The sequence below is a fragment of the Muntiacus reevesi genome, chromosome 18 (genome assembly GCF_963930625.1).
Source record: "Muntiacus reevesi chromosome 18, mMunRee1.1, whole genome shotgun sequence".
Taxonomy (NCBI): Eukaryota; Metazoa; Chordata; class Mammalia; order Artiodactyla; family Cervidae; genus Muntiacus; species Muntiacus reevesi.
The window spans coordinates 31,504,334-31,522,098 of NC_089266.1; the positions used below are offsets into that span (position 1 = coordinate 31,504,334).

General features: G+C 47.1%; 1 protein-coding gene across 1 annotated transcript in view; it reads right to left on the minus strand.

Moving 5' to 3' along the window:
* Positions 1–51: 51 nt before the first annotated feature.
* Positions 52–17,765, minus strand: part of DNAH9 (dynein axonemal heavy chain 9) — a 282,174-nt gene continuing 264,460 nt past the window's right edge. Inside the window, exons 66-69 of the mRNA XM_065908483.1 lie at positions 16,432–16,602; positions 11,941–12,123; positions 2,800–3,189; positions 52–580 (exon numbers count right to left, since the gene is read on the minus strand). Coding sequence (XP_065764555.1) covers positions 353–580; positions 2,800–3,189; positions 11,941–12,123; positions 16,432–16,602 — 972 coding nt within the window. The 3' untranslated portion in view covers positions 52–352. The remainder of the gene's footprint in view (positions 581–2,799; positions 3,190–11,940; positions 12,124–16,431; positions 16,603–17,765) is intronic.

The window sequence follows — 17,765 nt, forward strand, 5'->3', positions numbered from 1 at the left end:
GGTCATGTAACGTCAGGGTTCAGGGATCTGTGGCTTATTTCTCTCGGGCTTGTCATGATAACTTCTGACTCTGCAACACTCAGAGCCTGGGCCAAACACAGTTAAAGAGCAGATCACTTTATTAGGAAAGGGCCAGTGTTAGGAAACTCTTCTATCCTAGTTCCTAGGTCCATACTCCTCCAGCTCAACCTCACTTTAGGCACTTCTCTCTAGTTCCCCAAAGGAACTCTTCAGAACTGTGAGTACTATCCATTTCTTATCTTTCTCTATGGCTGTGGTCTTAGCCCTCACCCACCAGTCCCTCTGGGCAGCCTCTAGCCCAGCTTTGCTTCCTCGGGGGTTCTGCAGGAAGCTAAACCTGCAGAAGCAAGGCGACTCCGGCCAGAATCCACTTGGATGGCTTCTCCTTAGTCTTCAGCTGGAAAGTCCACACGTAGGTGGGTCCCCGCTGACGGGTCTTGTACACAGGACAGAGATAGACGCCGCAGCAGTCCTGCTTCTCCACAGGGACAGCCCTGATGAACATCACAGGCAGGGGGGGTGTCAGCTCCTTCAGCTTCCCCTCGGCAATGATCCCAGCCTGAAGACAAGGATTCAAGAGAGCACCTCTCAGGTCAGGCCCCGAGCCCGGACAGGCAGCCTCACTCCTGTCGGGAGATCCAGGAGAGAGACTGGGATGGCCAGGCTGCCCCCAGGCCCACCCCCTTGCAAGGTTCTCTCAACCCAAGGTGGCGTGCACCAGTGTATGCTAAGTCACTTCAGTCATGTCCAACTCTGTGTGATGCTGTGGACTGTAGCCCACCAGGCTCCTCTGTCCATGCGGTTCCCCAGGCAAGAGTACTGGAGTGCATTGCTACGTCCTCCTCCAGGGGATCTTCCCAACCCAGGGATCCAACCCTTGTCGCCTATGTATCCTGCATTAGCAGGCGGATTCTTTACCACTGAGCCACCGGGGAAGCCCATGCACTGGAGGGGGTGCACAACATATTCCTACTGGTTTTCAGCCTGAATATCTTCTCAAAGCAGAGTTCCAAAAGCTGTCATATATCATATGTAAATGAATCTCTTTAGGGCTTGAATCTCTGTTTTCTTTTATCATTCATTTCATAAGCATGCTGAATGCAGCTATTTGCCAAATGTCATGCTAGGTGCTAGGGACATAAAGCTGAGCAAGACAGAGCCTACTGGCATTACCATGCACTGTACGTGAAGCTTTATCATGCACAATGAAGGCAAGAAGACCTGGCAGTAAAGAAAAAAGTTTCACTTTATTTATCCCAGTGTTTCCTAAACTTACTTTGACCACAGGGCCCTTTTCTTGCAACCTATCCATCTCCCACGTCACTAGTGTCTTCCGAACATGCTTGGGGAGATGATCATCCAGAGAGATTCACAGATCCCTCGCCTCTGTCTAGGTGACGCTGAACCCCTTATGCTGATGACAGAACTTGTTATATCTAATATATACATATGTTTCTTTTCTTTTTGCTAATTCCCTTGCTTTATGGAGGATAGGAATTTTGGACATCCTTACCATTCCCTTTTTGCTCAATGCTTTCTGGGATATAGACTTTGAGTTGTTATTTTTGGTTTTATTATCATTCGGAAACAAGGTAATGAAAAAACGGGAGGTCGTCTGTTGGACTGAAAAAGGTCAGTTTTCATTCCAATCCCAAAGAAGGGCAATGCCAAAGAATGTTCTAACTACCACACAGTTATGCTCATTTCACATGCTAGGCAAGGTAATGCTCAAAATCCTTCAAGTGAGGCTTCAATAGTACATGAACTGAGAAATTCCAGGTGTACAAGCTGGATTTAGAAAAGGCAAAGGAGCCAGAGATCAAATTGCTAACACCCACTGGATCATAGAAAAAGCAAAGGAATTCCAGAAAAACATCCACTTCTGCTTCATTGACTACACTAAAGCCTTTGACTGTGTGGATCACAACAAACTGTGGAAAATTCTTAAAGAGATGACAATATCAGAAGATAACCTTACTTGCCTCCTGCAAAACCTGTATGTAGGTCAAGAAGCAACAATTAGAACCAGACATGGAACAACGGTCTAGTTCAGAATTGGGAAATGAGTATGTCAAAGCTGTATATTGTCATCCTGTTTATTTAACTTATATGCAGATTACATCATGCAAAATGCCAGACTGAATGACGCACAAGCTGGAGTCAAGATTACTGAGAGAAATATCAATAATAACCTCAGATATGCAGATGACACCTAATGGCAGAAAGCAAAGAGGAACTATAGAGTCTCTTGATGAAGGTGAAAGAAGAGAGTGAAAAAGCTGACTTAAAATCAACATTCAAAAAACTAAGATCATTGCATCCGGTCCCATCACTTCATGGCACATAGATGGGGAAACAATGGAAACAGCAATACACTTTATTTTGGGGGGCTCCAAAATCACTGTGGATGGTGACTGCAGCCATGAAATTAAAAGATGCTTATTCTTTGGAAGAAAAGCTATGATAAACCTTGACAGCGCATTAAAAAGCAGAGACATTACTTTGCCAACAAAGATCCATATAGTCAAAGCTATGGTTTCTCCAGTAGTCACATATGGATGTGAGAGTTGGACCATAGAGAAGGCTGAGTGCCGAAGAATTGATGCTTTCTAACTGTGGCTGCAGGGAAATGATCTGACAGCCTCAAGGAGAGGTTATCCAGGGCAGAAGTCTTCAGGGCGCCCCTTTTAGCAATTGGACTTTACAGGAGGGGGCAATGTGTGTGTTGTCAGCCTACCGCTGATGCCCTTTGCCCGTCCACCCCAACCCAGGGTCTACCTGGGTGTCCCAGCGAGCGCCTTCCATGAAGAGGCCATGCACGTAGGCCCCTTCCCGAGGGGGACTCCTGAACTCCTCCCTGTTCTTCTTCGTCACATCACACTGCAGGGTCATCTGGTCCAGGGGCCACTCATTCCGGCGGGCCGTGGACTGCATGATGGCCGTCAGAAAGGACTGGGGGTTGAAGAAGCCCGTCAGCCATACAGTCGAGGGCATGGCAAAGTCGCCTGTCCAGGCTTCCAGCTCCTTGATCCGGTTAAGCAGGTCCACAAACCAGGCTGCCAGGCCTGCCGTGGAGGGGTAGGCTCGTCTGGCCCAGGACTCTGGCACCGTGTCCAGGTACAAGGCATTCTGTAAGCTCTCCATGTCAATGGTCATGGTCAGCTCTCCCTGAAGACAAACAGCCAGAGGGGAAAAAGTGAAGGGTGGCAGGTCCCTGGAAACAGCTGGCCTTGGGGACGTTGGGGAAGGCAGGAGATGACTGCAGAGGTGGGCAACCCAATGATGGTCCCAGTCTAGCACTTGATTTGTAGGTCTCATAGAGGCTGGTCCTTCAAAACTTTCCCTGCTCCAGTGATATCGGAGTCTACACCTATCCACTGACCGTAGTTTAGGTTCACTCTGGACCTAAAACTCCCTGTGGGTTCCACACTGATTCCGCGCTCAGTTGCTCACTTGAGTTCGACTCTTTGTGACCCCACGGACTGTAGCCTACCAGGCTTCTCTGTCCATGGAATTTTCCAGTCAAGAATACTGGAGTGGGTTGCCATTTCCTTCTCCAGGCGATCTTCCGCACCCAGATCAAACCTGTGTCTCCTTCATTGGCAGGCAGCTTCTTTAGCACTGAACCACCAGGGAAGCCCACACTGATTCCACCCGACCCTCAAGTTTGGGCTCCTCTGTTCTCCTCCAGCCTCTGCAGCAGCCTCTGCCGGCCCAGGACTCTGGCATTGTGTCCAGGTACAGGGCGTTCTGTAAGCTCTCCATGTCACTGGTCATGGCCAGCTCTCCCTGAAGAGAAACAGCCAGAGGGGAGGGGGCGATGTGTGTGTAATCAGCCTGCAGGTGATGCACTTTGCACCGCCCCCCCCTCCCCGCCCCGGGGTCTACCTGGGTGTCCAAGTGAGCGCCTTCTATGACGGGCACCTTTCTTCAATAAGTGCAAGAAGCCAAAGCCAGGAGGATCTGTATTCCCCCAAATCAAGAATTTCCTTCAGAAACCAAGCTATTAGAGACATAGCCAACTTTTAGGGACTCTCTTGCAATTGTTGGATGAAAATTTGTGAAGGAACATTGACATTGAAAACCATCTTTAAACTTTGTAACCTTAGTTATGCCAAGGATCCACAGTTTCTTGAAGGCGTCATCTCTATTTCAGTGGTTTCTACACAGGAAATATGGTACCCAACAAGGCCTGCCATGTCTGATATGATGACCATCAGTATTATGAAGCTATTTAAGCACAAGTGACTTAAAATTGAGGCTTCCCAGGTGACTCAGTGGTAAAGAATCCTCCTGCCCACGGTTTAATGGGGGAGATGGTTTAATCCCTGGGTCAAGAAGATCCCCTAGAGGAGGAAATGGCAACCCATCCAGTATTCCTGCCTGGGAAATCCCATGGACAGAGGAGCCTGGTGGCTACAGTCCATGGGGTCACAAAGAGTGGGACACGACTTAGTGACTGAGCATGCATGCATGACTTAGAGCTATAAAATTAAATATCTGTTCCTTCCTGACAGTTCATGTCCTCAGCAGTCACATGTGCCCTTATTAGCACAGACATGGAATCTTCCCATCATCACAGAGAGTTCTATTGGATAGCACTGTTCTAAACAGAAAGGCCTAGTTTTCTGTTTGCTAATTAAGCCGCATTGTGTATGTTTTTGTCAGAGTTGTGTTAAAAATCCTGTATGTTGCAGTTTTAATAAAATCTGTTTATGGACATATAAGAGTACATGCTTATTAAACTGTGCATAAAAAGATACATAGACAAACCAGGATTCATTACAAAAAAAATAAAGTCCAATAGACTGAAAAAAAGATACAGGATGTATTTAATTTTCCTTTTAAAATAAAAATTTTAAGTTTTCAATGGCCCGTACACTCACATAAAGTGCTTTTATAAATAATACACCAAATACATTTGCTTCTCCACCACAGTGTTGCAGGTTCTCTTGAGTCTGGGTGCATCTGTGGAAGTATGTTGTACTTGTGAATGCTGTCATGAGTCGATGGGAAGGTAAGGGCTCCCACCCTGGATTCATCCTACAACATGACCTAACAGAACTGGGTCAGCACTACTGGAAAAACTAGGATGAAAATGTCCCAGTCCTTTGGCACGTTTCTGAGGGCTGTGGCAGAGAGACTGGCAGAGATGGACTCAGATGGAGCCCTGGACTCTGCCAGCCACTGTCACTTGCTGGTACAGAGGAGTCCTTTGTTGCCTGGTTAGCTCCTCTAGCCAGTCACACCCCTTAACCCTGTGTGACCTCGTCTCACACAGAGACGTGCCACTTCTGAAAACGGAGGTCCTGTAAGCCTCCGTTTCTCTGATACGTGTTGTAAGAAGAAGTCCTGTGCTTAAGAATAAAGTAAATGCAACATTAGGGCAGTGAGACTTTTCTGTAAGACACTGTAACAGTGGGCCATGTCATCATGTTGTTGTTTAGTCAATAAGTCGTGTCCCACTCTTTGCGAACCCATGGACTGTAGCCCACCAGGCTCCTCTGTCCATGGGATTTCCCAGGCAAGAATACTGGAGTGGGTTGCCATTTCCTTCTTCAGGAGATCTTCCTGACACAGGGATCGAACCTGCATCTCCTGTGTCTCCTGCATCGGTGGGTGGATTTACCACTGAGCCACCATTTACCATGGGAAGCCCCCATGTCATTATCCATTTGTCCAAATCCATAGAACGTTCAACACCAAGAGTGAATCCTAAGGTAAACCATAGGTGACTTTGAGGATTGTGATGGAAGTGTTGATTTAGCTGTAACTAACAGACTGCTCTGGTGGCGATGTTGATGGTGGGGAGGCTGTGCATGGTGGGTAGTGGGGCGGGGGGAGGAGTAAATGGGAACTCTCTGTACCTTCTGTTCAATTTTGCTGTGAACCTAAAACTGCTCTAAAAAATAAAGTCAGATAATAAAAAATGTGTACGCAACACTTAATTGTTAACACTCTTCAGAAATCTAAAGTTGTTTTGACAGCAGAGAAGCACAAAATGTGTAACTTGGCTTTCTTAAAAATTTCTCACATCCGCTTATAAGTTATTCTGACAGCGAGCTTGCATTTACTAATTGAATGTGAGAGTGATGGAACCTTAAGGAAGGTGTCATCTCTTAGGTTCTGCTCGTTTGAGAGCGAAACCAGGAACAACTTAGGAAAAGAAGAAGCCATTCATCTGGTGATTAGTGTTCTGAACTCAGATCTGCCCGTGACCTCGAGTAGAAGTAGAAACAGCTCATTTTCAGAGGAGAGAGGAGAAGAACCCAGAGAGAGGCCTACACTAAATTAGAGCAGTGTAACTTAAATTCCTTTCTTAGAAGAAGAGGAATAAACCTACAAACTGGGACAGCATTTCCTGAAAAGTGTGCAGAGAAGATTAGTCTCCTCAGGCACAGCCAGATCAGTACAGGCTGGGGTTGCAGGGTGGGGGTTGAGGGTGCACAGAGGAAGTCTCTGGGGCCAAATGGTGGGTAAGGAAGATTTTTGTGAAGATTCCATCTACCCACATAGAGAAACCTGCTTCTGTCTGCTCACCCCGACATCCTCAAACTCCTCCTGCCTTGCTCGCTTGTAACACAGACAGATTAAATGCTTATTATTTTGCTTATTATTTGCTCACAGGTCAAGAGTCAATAGAAAGAAAACGTACAAAGAAAACACTAAGTCCTTAAAAAGACGCCACACTGCGGGTCCTATGATTGGCCTGTCCCATGTCCACACTGCAGGGAAATGGGAGAACTGAAGACTGGGGGAACTTTATCACGGGCATGAGGGCTACCTGGATGTGGCCTTAAGGACTTTTTCTCATCCCTATAAATAAATGTTTTCAGTCTTTCTTTGATATCAGGAGAAGAAGGGGGCGACAGAGGATGAGATGGTTGCATGGCATCATCGACTCAATGGACATGAATTCGAGCAAACCCCGGGAGATGGAGAAGGACAGGGAAGCCTGGCATGCTGCAGTCCATGGGGTCACAAAGAGTTGGACATGACTGAGCATCAACAAAAATAAAAATATGATTTTCCCTCTAAGCCTTCATCGCTTTAAGTGACGAAGCTTGTGAAGAGTGCAGATTCACAGACTCCAATCCAAACCGAAGGACTCTGGACGGCCAGAAACGGTCCCTTCTTGGGGGTGGGAAGTGGCCGGTGCTCTGGGCTCACATGCATGTGGCCAGTGTCCACACCACGGCATCAGCAATGCCCACATATGTCCTTCTCCAGGGGCTGCAGGCTGCCCCCTGATCTGAAGGTCAGCCTCGGTCCTCCCTTCCTTCCCTACGAAGATGGTCTTTGCAACCAGCTGTCATTCAAACGAGATGCAGGGGGTGATGAGATGGGGAGGGAAGCTGGGGAATTATGTGGGTTCCACCCCGGCCAGTCTGGCGCCCAGACTGTGGGTGACAGCAGCTGGTCCATCCATGTACTCCAGCAGGCACGTGGGCCAGGGCAGTTGCCTGCGTGGTGGTGACATCAGTCACTAAATGGCCAGAGCAGGAGCTGAACTATTAAGTCAACATACAATGGACGAAAGTAAAGTGCCAGAGCAGTCCCTCAAATCGTCGAGCTGGGCTTTAAGCCTGAACATCTTTCACATGTTTAGAAAAACAGAATCTGTCAGTCAGGAGGGGAATTAGCCACTGAAGCATAGTGGCGGGGTGCGGGGGGCGAGGGGGGGAAATGTTTGATGCCATCAAATATTGGAATAATAAAATACAGCTCCTGGTCCCAGACGCTGGACTGGCCAGGATACCATCTAAGAGAGCATGACCCAAATGAAATGTAACACAAGTTGTGGATGGGTAATTTTACATTTAAAATTCACAAAATTGGGACTTCTCTCTTGGTCCAGTGGTTTAGAATCTGCCTGGCAAAGCAGGGGATGCAGTTTCGATTCCTGCTTGGGGAACTAAGATCCCACATGCCTTGGAGCCACTAAGCCTGCATGAAGCAACAAAGGTCCTGTGTGCTGCAACTAAGGCTGGATGCAGCCAAATAAGTAAAAAATAAATATAAAAAAAAAATTCAAGGGTGGGATGTTTCGAAAGAACAGCATATATATTATCTATGGTGAAACAGATCACCAGCCCAGGTGGGATGCATGAGACAAGTGCTCGGGCCTGGTGCACTGGGAGGACCCAGAGGAATCGGGTGGAGAGGGAGGTGGGAGGGGGGATCAGGATGGGGAATACATGTAACTCTATGGCTGATTCATATCAATGTATGACAAAACCCACTGAAATGTTGTGACGTAATTAGCCTCCAACTAATAAAAAAAAAATTAAAAAATTCAAAATATTACATGTGTGTAATTTTACACTTTCTGGTAGCCACTTTAAAAAATTTAAAAGAGGTGAATTTAATTTTCATAATATGTTACTTAATGTGATATATTTAAAATGTCAAATATTCTAATACGCAACCAATATAAAATTATTAACAGGGTATTTTCCCTTTTTTGCCCTATATCTCTGAAATCTGGCATTTAACTGACACTTGTAGCGCATCTCGGTATGGACTGAGCACATTTCAAGCGCTAGCCTGTCATTCGTGGCTACCATCCTGGATGTGTATGCTCAGTTGCTCAATCATGTCAGATTCTTTGTGACCCCATGGACTGTAGCCTGCCCGACTCCTCTGTCCATGGGGATTCTCCAGGCAAGAATACTGGAGTGGGTTGCCATTCCCACCTCCAGGGGATCTTCCCAACCCAGGAACCGAACCTGGGTCTCCTGCGTTGGCAAGCGGATTCTTTACCATCTGAGCCACCAGAGAAGCCTGGACAGTGCATAAGAATGTAGCTTCTCCTGTAGTTTTCTTACACAGGCAGAGATTTTCTGGGCAAGCTGCCATCAGTAGATCCTTTGAAAGTTATAACCTAGTTGACTGTAAGGGAATAAAGTGACAGTTGACAGTTTCGTACATCAGGCTCTTGTGCGTTTGGTTAATATAAGTCAGTACTTTTGGCCAATCAGCTCTGGTATACTCACAGGACCTAGCTCTTCATTGTGAAAGGCTGAGAGCCAGATGTCTGTCTCCTTCCTGTATTCCTCTCTGTGGGAACATGGCTGTGGATGGCAGACCTCGCACAGAGGGTTACTTCTGCATGCTGTGTGCTGTGGGTTCCCACAGTCCTCGGGGGTTTGAGTGCTGTGCCTCTCAGTTGACTCTCTGCTCCAGCCAAAGCAAGTTAACTCTTAGAACAGGCTTAGGGCTACTCAGCAGATTCTTCTTATCATCAGCTGTCATAATTCTACCCTTCCTCCAAAGCCCCCCTGGATGCCGCTTCTCCTCCCACACATTTGTCTCTTCCCTTTTCCTCCCACCTCCTTGCAATCAGTCGTGCCTGGTACTGTGATCATTTTCTGTGTTTCTTTTCCCACCAGACTCTCCACCTGGACAGGAAGGCTCCCATTGGTCTCCACTGCCTCCTCCAGGCTGAAGTGAGAGCCAAGGCTGCCTGTACACCAACCCTCTCAAGCTAGACTGGAAGAAAAGAGCAACTGCCTCCCCACCCCCTTCATCCTCACGCAGGCACGTGCTGAAATTCATGACACCAAACCCCAGCAAAAGCTCTTGGAAGAAAAATGAGCAAGTGAATTGGAAGCTGGATGGGTAAACAGACTGTGCCAAACTGCATGGATTCAATAAACTAAGATTGCAACACACCAACTCAAGATAATTACTAATATCGACCTGCGTATCTCAGGAACCGAGCCACATAAAACGACAGCCAAGGTCCTTATTTACATCTGAGGTTGTTCTGTGAAATTCTGTATTTCCTTTAATACAGGATGCAAGCTGGTGTGTAATTTTAAAACATTATGGAGCAGCAACAATCTTCAGCATCTCTTCCCATCCCTCTTTTCTCTTTATTTCCTTCTATCCATATTGGGGCAGAAGGCAAATTAACAGATTAAAAAAAAAAAAACTCACTCAGGTTTCTCAGCCTACTTCACAGTTTCTATGTGACTACACATGAAGACGCTCATGGCTGTGTGTCCTCTGCACGCCTGACAGTGGTCATATAACTCCAAGAGCCAAATTCAAGGGTAGCGGCGTATCACAGCCCTGGATGTCCATGGCTGGACTGAGCTTCCACCTCCAGCTACGAAACTGGGTTCGTCCTTTCCCTCTGCCTGGAGATACAACTCTTTTAATAAGTTTGCCATTGTAAGCTGACAGTAGCTGCCTTCCTCAGCTCCTAAAGGGCGGCAGGCCCTCCCACGGGCCTGTTGTCCAGGTGAATGGTTTTAACAGGGCTTTTCCATTAGGCTTTGTGCTGGGCACTTGACGGAATTTTCTGATGGTGAATGAAGTAAATGTGCTTAATAAGTGGTGGTATAAATAATGGACTCTCGTTGCTCGTGAGATCTATCAGAGCCTGCGTAGCATCTTGGATGTTTCACATAACCGTGAGGTTGCAAAAGATTAAGATTCTTTCCTTTCCTCTGACCATTGTTGTTGTTCAGTTGCTCAGTCAGGTCTGACTGCTTGCGACCCTGTGGACTGCAGCAAGCCAAGTTTCCCTTTTCTTCACTATCTCCCAGAGTCTGCTCAAACTCATGTCCATCGAGTTGGCAGTGCCATTCAACCATCTAATCCTATTGCCCCCTTCTCTTCCTGCCCTCAGTTCTTCCCAGTATCAGGGTCTTTTCCTGTGAGTCGGCTCTTCACATCAGGTGGCCAAAGTATTGGAGCTTCAGCTTCAGCATCAGTCCTTCCAATGAAGGACTTTCGCCAATGGGGCAGTAATGATACAGTAAGTCCCCTACATATGAACCTTCAAGTTGTGAACTTTCAAAGATGCCAGTGTCAGGCATCCATCCGCGTCAGGCATGCGTGACATCACAGCTTGCCCTCTGTTGCCTATTGCTGATGACCCTCAGCTCTACCATCTCCTTCCTCCTCTCCCTCCTCCATCAGTAACTTTTCCTGCCCATTCACTTTATGCCAGCCCTGTCTGCCGGCTGTTGTGCTGGACAACTGTACTTTTCAAGGTACTGTGATGTAAAATTAAAAAGGTTTTATTTTTTGTGTTTGTTTTTATGTATTATTGGTATGAAAAGTATTATAAACCTATTACAGCACAGTGCTATATAGCCGTTTGTGTTAGTTGGGTACCTAGGCTAACTTTGTTGGGTTTATGAGCCAAGTGGACTTATAAATGCGCTCTCAGAATGGAACTCATTTGTATGTACTTATACTTCTGGGTGCTGGCCACACGTAGGCATTATTCTACAACATTCTATGTTGTTATCACCTAGTCACTCCGTTGTGTCTGACTCTTTGCAACCAACCCCATGGACTATAGCCCACCAGGCCCCTCTGTCGATGGGGATTCTCCAGGCAAGAATACTGGAGTGGGTTGCCATGCCCTCCTCCAGGGGATCTGCCTACCCAGGGATGGAACCTGTGTCTCCTGCATTGGCAAGCAGATTCCTTACCACTGAGTCACCGGGAAACCCATGCAAATAGATGTATTGAATCCTTCCCAAAGCCCCCCGAGGCAGGCCCACTCACCCTGGTTTACGGGTAAAGGAACTGGGACGCAGTGGGGCTTAAGTCACTCTGAGCCCACACGCTGAGGACGCAGCAGAGCGGGGAGGTGGTCTGGGATGTCTAGACCCCGTGCTTCGATGCAGCAGCATACACTTCTACCTCCTGCGAAAGCCACGCCACCCACGTCAGCAGAAGACACTGGGTGTCGACTTCTCTTCTGCCTGGAGCTCAGAGCGCGTGGGCTCTGGCAGCTTGCCCGTCACAGCTCAGTCCCCCTGCCCAGATTCCAGCTCCGGAGCCTGTCTCACCCACCCCTGTGGCCCAGCCACACTCCGTTTCTCGGAGGGGCACCTTCCTGGGTGGTGAGGCTGCTGCTCCCTGGCGCCCTGTCCCCAGCCTGGCCTCACCCACCTTTAGTCCAAGGTCCAGCTCCCGCAAGGAGTGCTGCATCTGTCTGGTGAGCACGTTCATCCGCTCGCACTCCTGGAGCGTCACGGCCACGTAGGGGGTGCACTCCTCCGCCCTGGCCATCAGCTCTGGGAGGTTAAACTCATCTGTCACCCGCTCCAGTATTTCCTCCAGGACCGCCTTGACCTGCCCCAGAACGGGAAACACGTGGTTAGGACGAGGCTCCAACTTCTCCCTGGAGGAGGGCATGGCAGCCCACTCCAGTATCTTGCCTGGAGCATCCCACAGACAGAGGAGCCTGGTGGGCTACAGTCCATGGGGTCACAAAAGAGTCGGACACGACGGAGCGACTCACAAACACACTGGGAGGCCGAGTCTGCCATTTAGAAGTAGGCCTAGGAGCTCTGTCAGCAGACGAAGAAAAATGAGACAGTGCAGGTTTAACAGACCATGCGGCTGGCAGGGGCAGGGAGCGGGGCTGGAGGGTAGAGAGAAGGGGCCAGGGAGCAGTGCCAGCCCGGAGTCGGGCGAGCGGGTGGACGTGTGTGGTGGACGCCGTTCTGGCTCCATCTCATCCCCCTTTTCTAGTAACAGGGCCATGTCTCCTTTTGTGAAATTACCTTTTCCCCGCTGTTTGGGTACACAGTCCATGCCAGCCCTCCCACGACTCAAGTGGGCCAATCAGATGATATTTTCCAGGAGCATGACAATTGAACCTCAAGCCAGGTTCAGGCGCAGAAAGCGAAGGGAAGCGCTCTGAAAGGATGGTCCACCCTTCCTCCTCCCAGGGACCCAGAGTCACTGTGGTTTCTGTCCTTTCTTTGGTGTATTCCTTCGAATCCAATGAGCTATTTCTTACCTGTTTCAGCCAAATTGGCCTCTGTTCTTCACAACCAAAGAACCCTGACTGAGTTAACACCAAGCTGTTGTGTATTACCCGTGTGAATTTAAGCAAGTCATTTAGGCCTCCATTTCCTCATCTATAAAAATTTCCAGAGTGTCTTTCTCCCCCATCAGCTCCTGGGGCTGGTGAAGAGATCAAAACCAAAAGAGGTCTGATGAATGTGGTGGCATCTGAAAGCTAGAAAGAACTCTGTGTATGTACACGATTATTAATACTCACTTTGCCTTGTGTTGTTAACAAACAATGTGTTCTCTAGGAAAAGAGCTGATGTCAGAAAAAAGAAAGTTAAAAACTCATTGCCGTGTCACAAATGGGTCTCTGGTGCTGTCATAGCAAAAACTGGGATGGAATTTTAATGGCACCTGGAAGCTGCTGCTGGACCAGAAGACAAATTGCTAAAACTACAGCATATCTCTGTCTGCTGAGTTGCATTGGAAGAAACAGTCCTGTATCAGCGAGCTGCCATTTGGACATTAGTCACAAAGAAAGGAAAAGACAGTCTGGAGTTAACTGTTTCAAAACAAGGTGAAGGTGGGGACACAGAGTTCTCTCTGTCACTGACCAGGTGGTGGAGGGTTTGGACAGCCAGCCTGAGGAGGGAGTGGATCCACAGACATAAAGAGGACCCTTCAGACGAGAGCAGAGGGTATCCAGGGGTGTGGTCTACCTCATTTCTGCAAGCAAACACCTCTGATAATAAGTGCTTATCATGAAAATCTAAATACTACATATTTGATCTAAATATTTAATCTGATATTAAAAGTAAAATTCTCCCCCAAATTTGCCTCTTCCCTCAAAGAGGGAAAGAAAACCCACTGTGAATTATTGGTTTATAATTTCTGCAGGTGTTCTTCAATGCATATAACTCTATCTATCACTCACCCCCACCCATCCATCCACCCATCCATCATCCACCCATCATCCATCATCCATCCATCCATCCATCCACTCACCCAACCATCTCCATATTTACATGTCTATCATATCTTCCTTCCTGCCTCACTTCTTCCCTCTATCCCTTCCTCTCCCTTCTTCTCCACTTCTTTCTCTATCAATCACTAATGGAATCATAATACACATAGCTTTTGTTAGCTTGTTTTTTTGTTTCTGTTTTCTTTTGAATGCCCTTCATGGCATGTAGGCTGTTAGTTTTCCTACTAAGGATCAATCCCTATCCCCCTGCAGTGGAAGATCAGAGTTTTAACCCCTGGACACCAGGGAAGTCCCTCAGCTTGCTTTATTCGCCTAAGAATAGATCTTGAACATGTTCCCTTGGTAGTATATATGGATTTTCCTTGTTGTTTTTTTTTTAGTAGTATATATTATTTTACTGTTTTGGCATGTACTAAAATAATTTATTGAGTCATTTCTCCACTGATGGGTATTTGGTTTGCTTGTTTATCATTTCTACTACTATAAACAATTCTGCAATAAAGATATCTATCATAAAATCTGTGCCCTTTTGAGTGTTTCCACTGGTTGAAATCCTAGAAATAGAATTATGAGAAACACATATGAGCATTTAAAACTTTAGTGGCTATTGTCAAATTGTTTTACGGTGTAAATCTGTATAACAGACAGGAGAGTGCTTGTTTTCTTAGGCTCTTACCACTGGATATCCTCAAATGGAAAAAAGAAATGTTTCCATTGTGTGAAACATATTTCACTTAACTTCATTTACTTACAAGTGATGTTAAGAATATTTTATTATTTTTATTGGCCATTTGTATCATCACGTGAATTTCTTTTGTGTCCTTTTCCCCTTTTCTCTCTTCTCTCTCCTTCTTTTCCTTCCATAGGTTAGAACTCTGTGTATTAGTAAAAATCTGCACAGTTCCTGATAGCTGTGTTGCAAATGGGTTCTTCTAGTTTGGCAAGTGATCATAGTTCATTCATCTCTCTGTCACACACACACGTACATATGCACACACACACACATACACACACTGTTTCTTGAAGTGGTTAGAAGAAGGGGATAAGGAAATGACAAGAACTAGAAACTTATTTGAATGCTGCCCGAAGAACCCTAAGCCTATTATTTATATAGTCCCAGTCTTTTCATTTTTAAAAAAGCTAGGAACTTTTAAAAATTAATTAATTAATTTTATTTACTTATATTTTGGCTGCACTGAGTCTTTTTGTGTTCTTGCATGCAGGCTTTCTCCAGTTTCGCTGAGTGGAGGCTGCTCTTTATTGTGTTGAACATTTCTGTTGTTCATTATTGTGTAGGAACATTTTTGATACTAGGTGGTTTGAGTTTTGGACCACATAAGCTTTCTTATCTTCCTTTAGTTCTCAAGTTACACCCTATGCATCAAAGAATCAAAGAGGCTGAGTCACGGGCTTTAGAGCAGCTTTCTCCAAGTAGGTTCACCAGCATCACCATCGCAAGACTACACATTCCTGGGTGTCACCCTAGACCCCAGAATCTATCCGAAGCTCCCCAGCTCATTCCAAAGCATATTAAAATTTGAGTCACTTGAATGACATCACTCTGTACCTTTAAACAAACATCCAGCTCCTTTACCATCAGTCAGTTTGTTTTCCTGAAATCAGTCTTTGGAGTCAAAACGTTTGATAGCTCCCCAGGTTTCTTAATCCATAATCTTCCAAGTATCAGGGAACCTCTAATTAAGGGAAACCAGGCAGGACTGCAGAGGGGAGGCAGGTGAAGGAAATGCGACCTTTGGAAACTGAGCTGCCTCGTCCTGGGAAGCATCACAGGCAAGTTGCACTTTGAGCTCCTTCCATTTCTGCCTTCGGCTCAACTCTCATCAGGAACAGAGCACCCAAGTTGCCTCTGGTCACCCTAAACTCACTCCGCGCCCTCCTCTGCCCTTCTGCCCAAGAATTTTCCTCCATCTTCCTTTAGTTTTGGGAAGTGCTGCGCTTAGTAGCACTTACTTGTATGTTAGGAGGCTCTGGGACTAAGTGTCATTCATACAAAGAGACCACATTTTCATCTGAAACACGAGCGAGTTCACCAGCATCTAGCTGGCAGAGTGAGGGTGGGGTGTTTAAGAACAGCTCCCCACCCATCATTACTTAGTTTGCCAAGGAACCTTTTGAGGTCCTTTTCAAGGTCCCCAGACCACAGCTGTTCAGCCCTGCCTTTTCTTCACTTGGGTTGACAAACAGGAATAAAACCTGCCTTGGGGTTAGCAGTCCAGTTGGTACAGAATCTGCCTGCAATTCTGGAGACTCAGGTTTGATTCCTGGGCTGGGAACAGCCCCTGGAGAAGGAAATGGAAACCCACTCCAGCATTCTTGCCTGGAGAATCCCCTGTACAGAGGAGCCTGGCGGGCTACAGTCCATGGGGTCGCAGAGGGTTGGACACGACTTGCACATTTTTTGGGCGGATGAGCAGAACACCGACACACGGAATGCGGGTGCCTCCTATCAGGTAACCTGAGGGCCCGCCAGGTCACCTGATGGGCGGGGCCCTAGAAGAGGAACGCTGGACCAGTCGTGGCAGCGGACGATGCGCGCCCTGACGTCTGCACTGTGCATCCCATCAAGGCCCGCGGCGGAAGTGCCGCCCTGGGCAGTAGTGGGCCCCCAGAATATCTTGGGCAAGCCTTCCACGTACCTTTTCTTCTCTCGTGGCTCCTGCTCCTTCTCCGGCCTGGCTGTCCCGGGGCTGCAGCTCCAGCACCGTGTGAAAGAGCTTCTCCGATGTCTGGGTCAGGAAGCCGATCTCAGCGTTCGGGTGGAGGCCGTACAGGTAGGGCGACTCTGGGGGCAGCTGGGCATCGATGTACTGAAAGTCAAGGGCAAGCTCACTTGAAAACCAGTCAGATGTATCTCCCTTCTCCCACCTGACCCGTCCTCTGCAGGGCAGTCAGCAGGGCCCATCTAGGGCTAAGTGGGATTTCCCAGGTGGCTCAGTGGTTGGGAAAGAATCTGCCCGCAATCCAAGAGCCTTGGGTTTTATCCTTGGGTCGGGATCAAAGGGCATGGCAACCCACTCCAGTATTCCTGCCTGGGAAATCCCATGGACAGAGGAGCCTGGTGGGTCATGGTCCATGGGGTCGCAAGAGTCAGACGTGACTGAGCACGCAACAGCAACAGAGCTGAGTCTAAGTGACAGATGGCTCATTCCTTAAAGGCAAATCCGCGTGTTTATTTTCGCGTTTCTTCAGCACGCAGCACAAGCTCCTGAACTCTTGGTATGTGTCCTGTAACCATCTATTAGCTGACAGATTACAGAGAGGGAAGCCTGCAAACCGCCGTATCCTCCAACATCTTCTCCAGCCTCTGGTCAAGTTGTTCCACCGACCAACAGTAGGGGACGCTCTTATACAACTTTCTTGGCTAAAGCCTTCAAAGTGTTTATTTTAAAAATTCCCTTTATTGACTTTCAAGAGTCTTATTGTTTTTAATTTCTTCTCATAGACTTAGTTTTCTGGGTTGAGTAACTTATATGACCACATTCTTAAATTTTAGGAAATAAAAATTTGTGTAAAGCTTGTAGCTAATGTTCCTATGACCAGTGTTTCCCTTAAATTTGTTATTCAAGGGTTCTTTTAGGAATCTTAAAAGTCAAGCAACAAAAAAGTTTTTTTTGTTTGTTCTAATTGCCTTTTAATACATTTTCATGGTGGGCTAAATAGGCAAAGATGCATACCTTAAAAATAACTGAAGTAAAAGTAAAATGACCCTGATGCTGGGGAAGATTGAAGGCAGGAGGAGAAGGGGATGACAGAAGATGAGATGGTTGGATGGCATCACCGACTCGATCTCCAGGAGTTGGTGTTGGACAGAGAAGCCTGGCGTGCCGCAGTCCATGGGAGTCGCAAATGAGTCGGACACAACTGAGCAACTGAACTGAACTGAACAGTAAAATGAAAACCCACAGTGACAGTATGAAAAAGCTCCATGAAAATGTTCTCTTGGTGTGTGTACGTGCCTCTGAGAATAGGA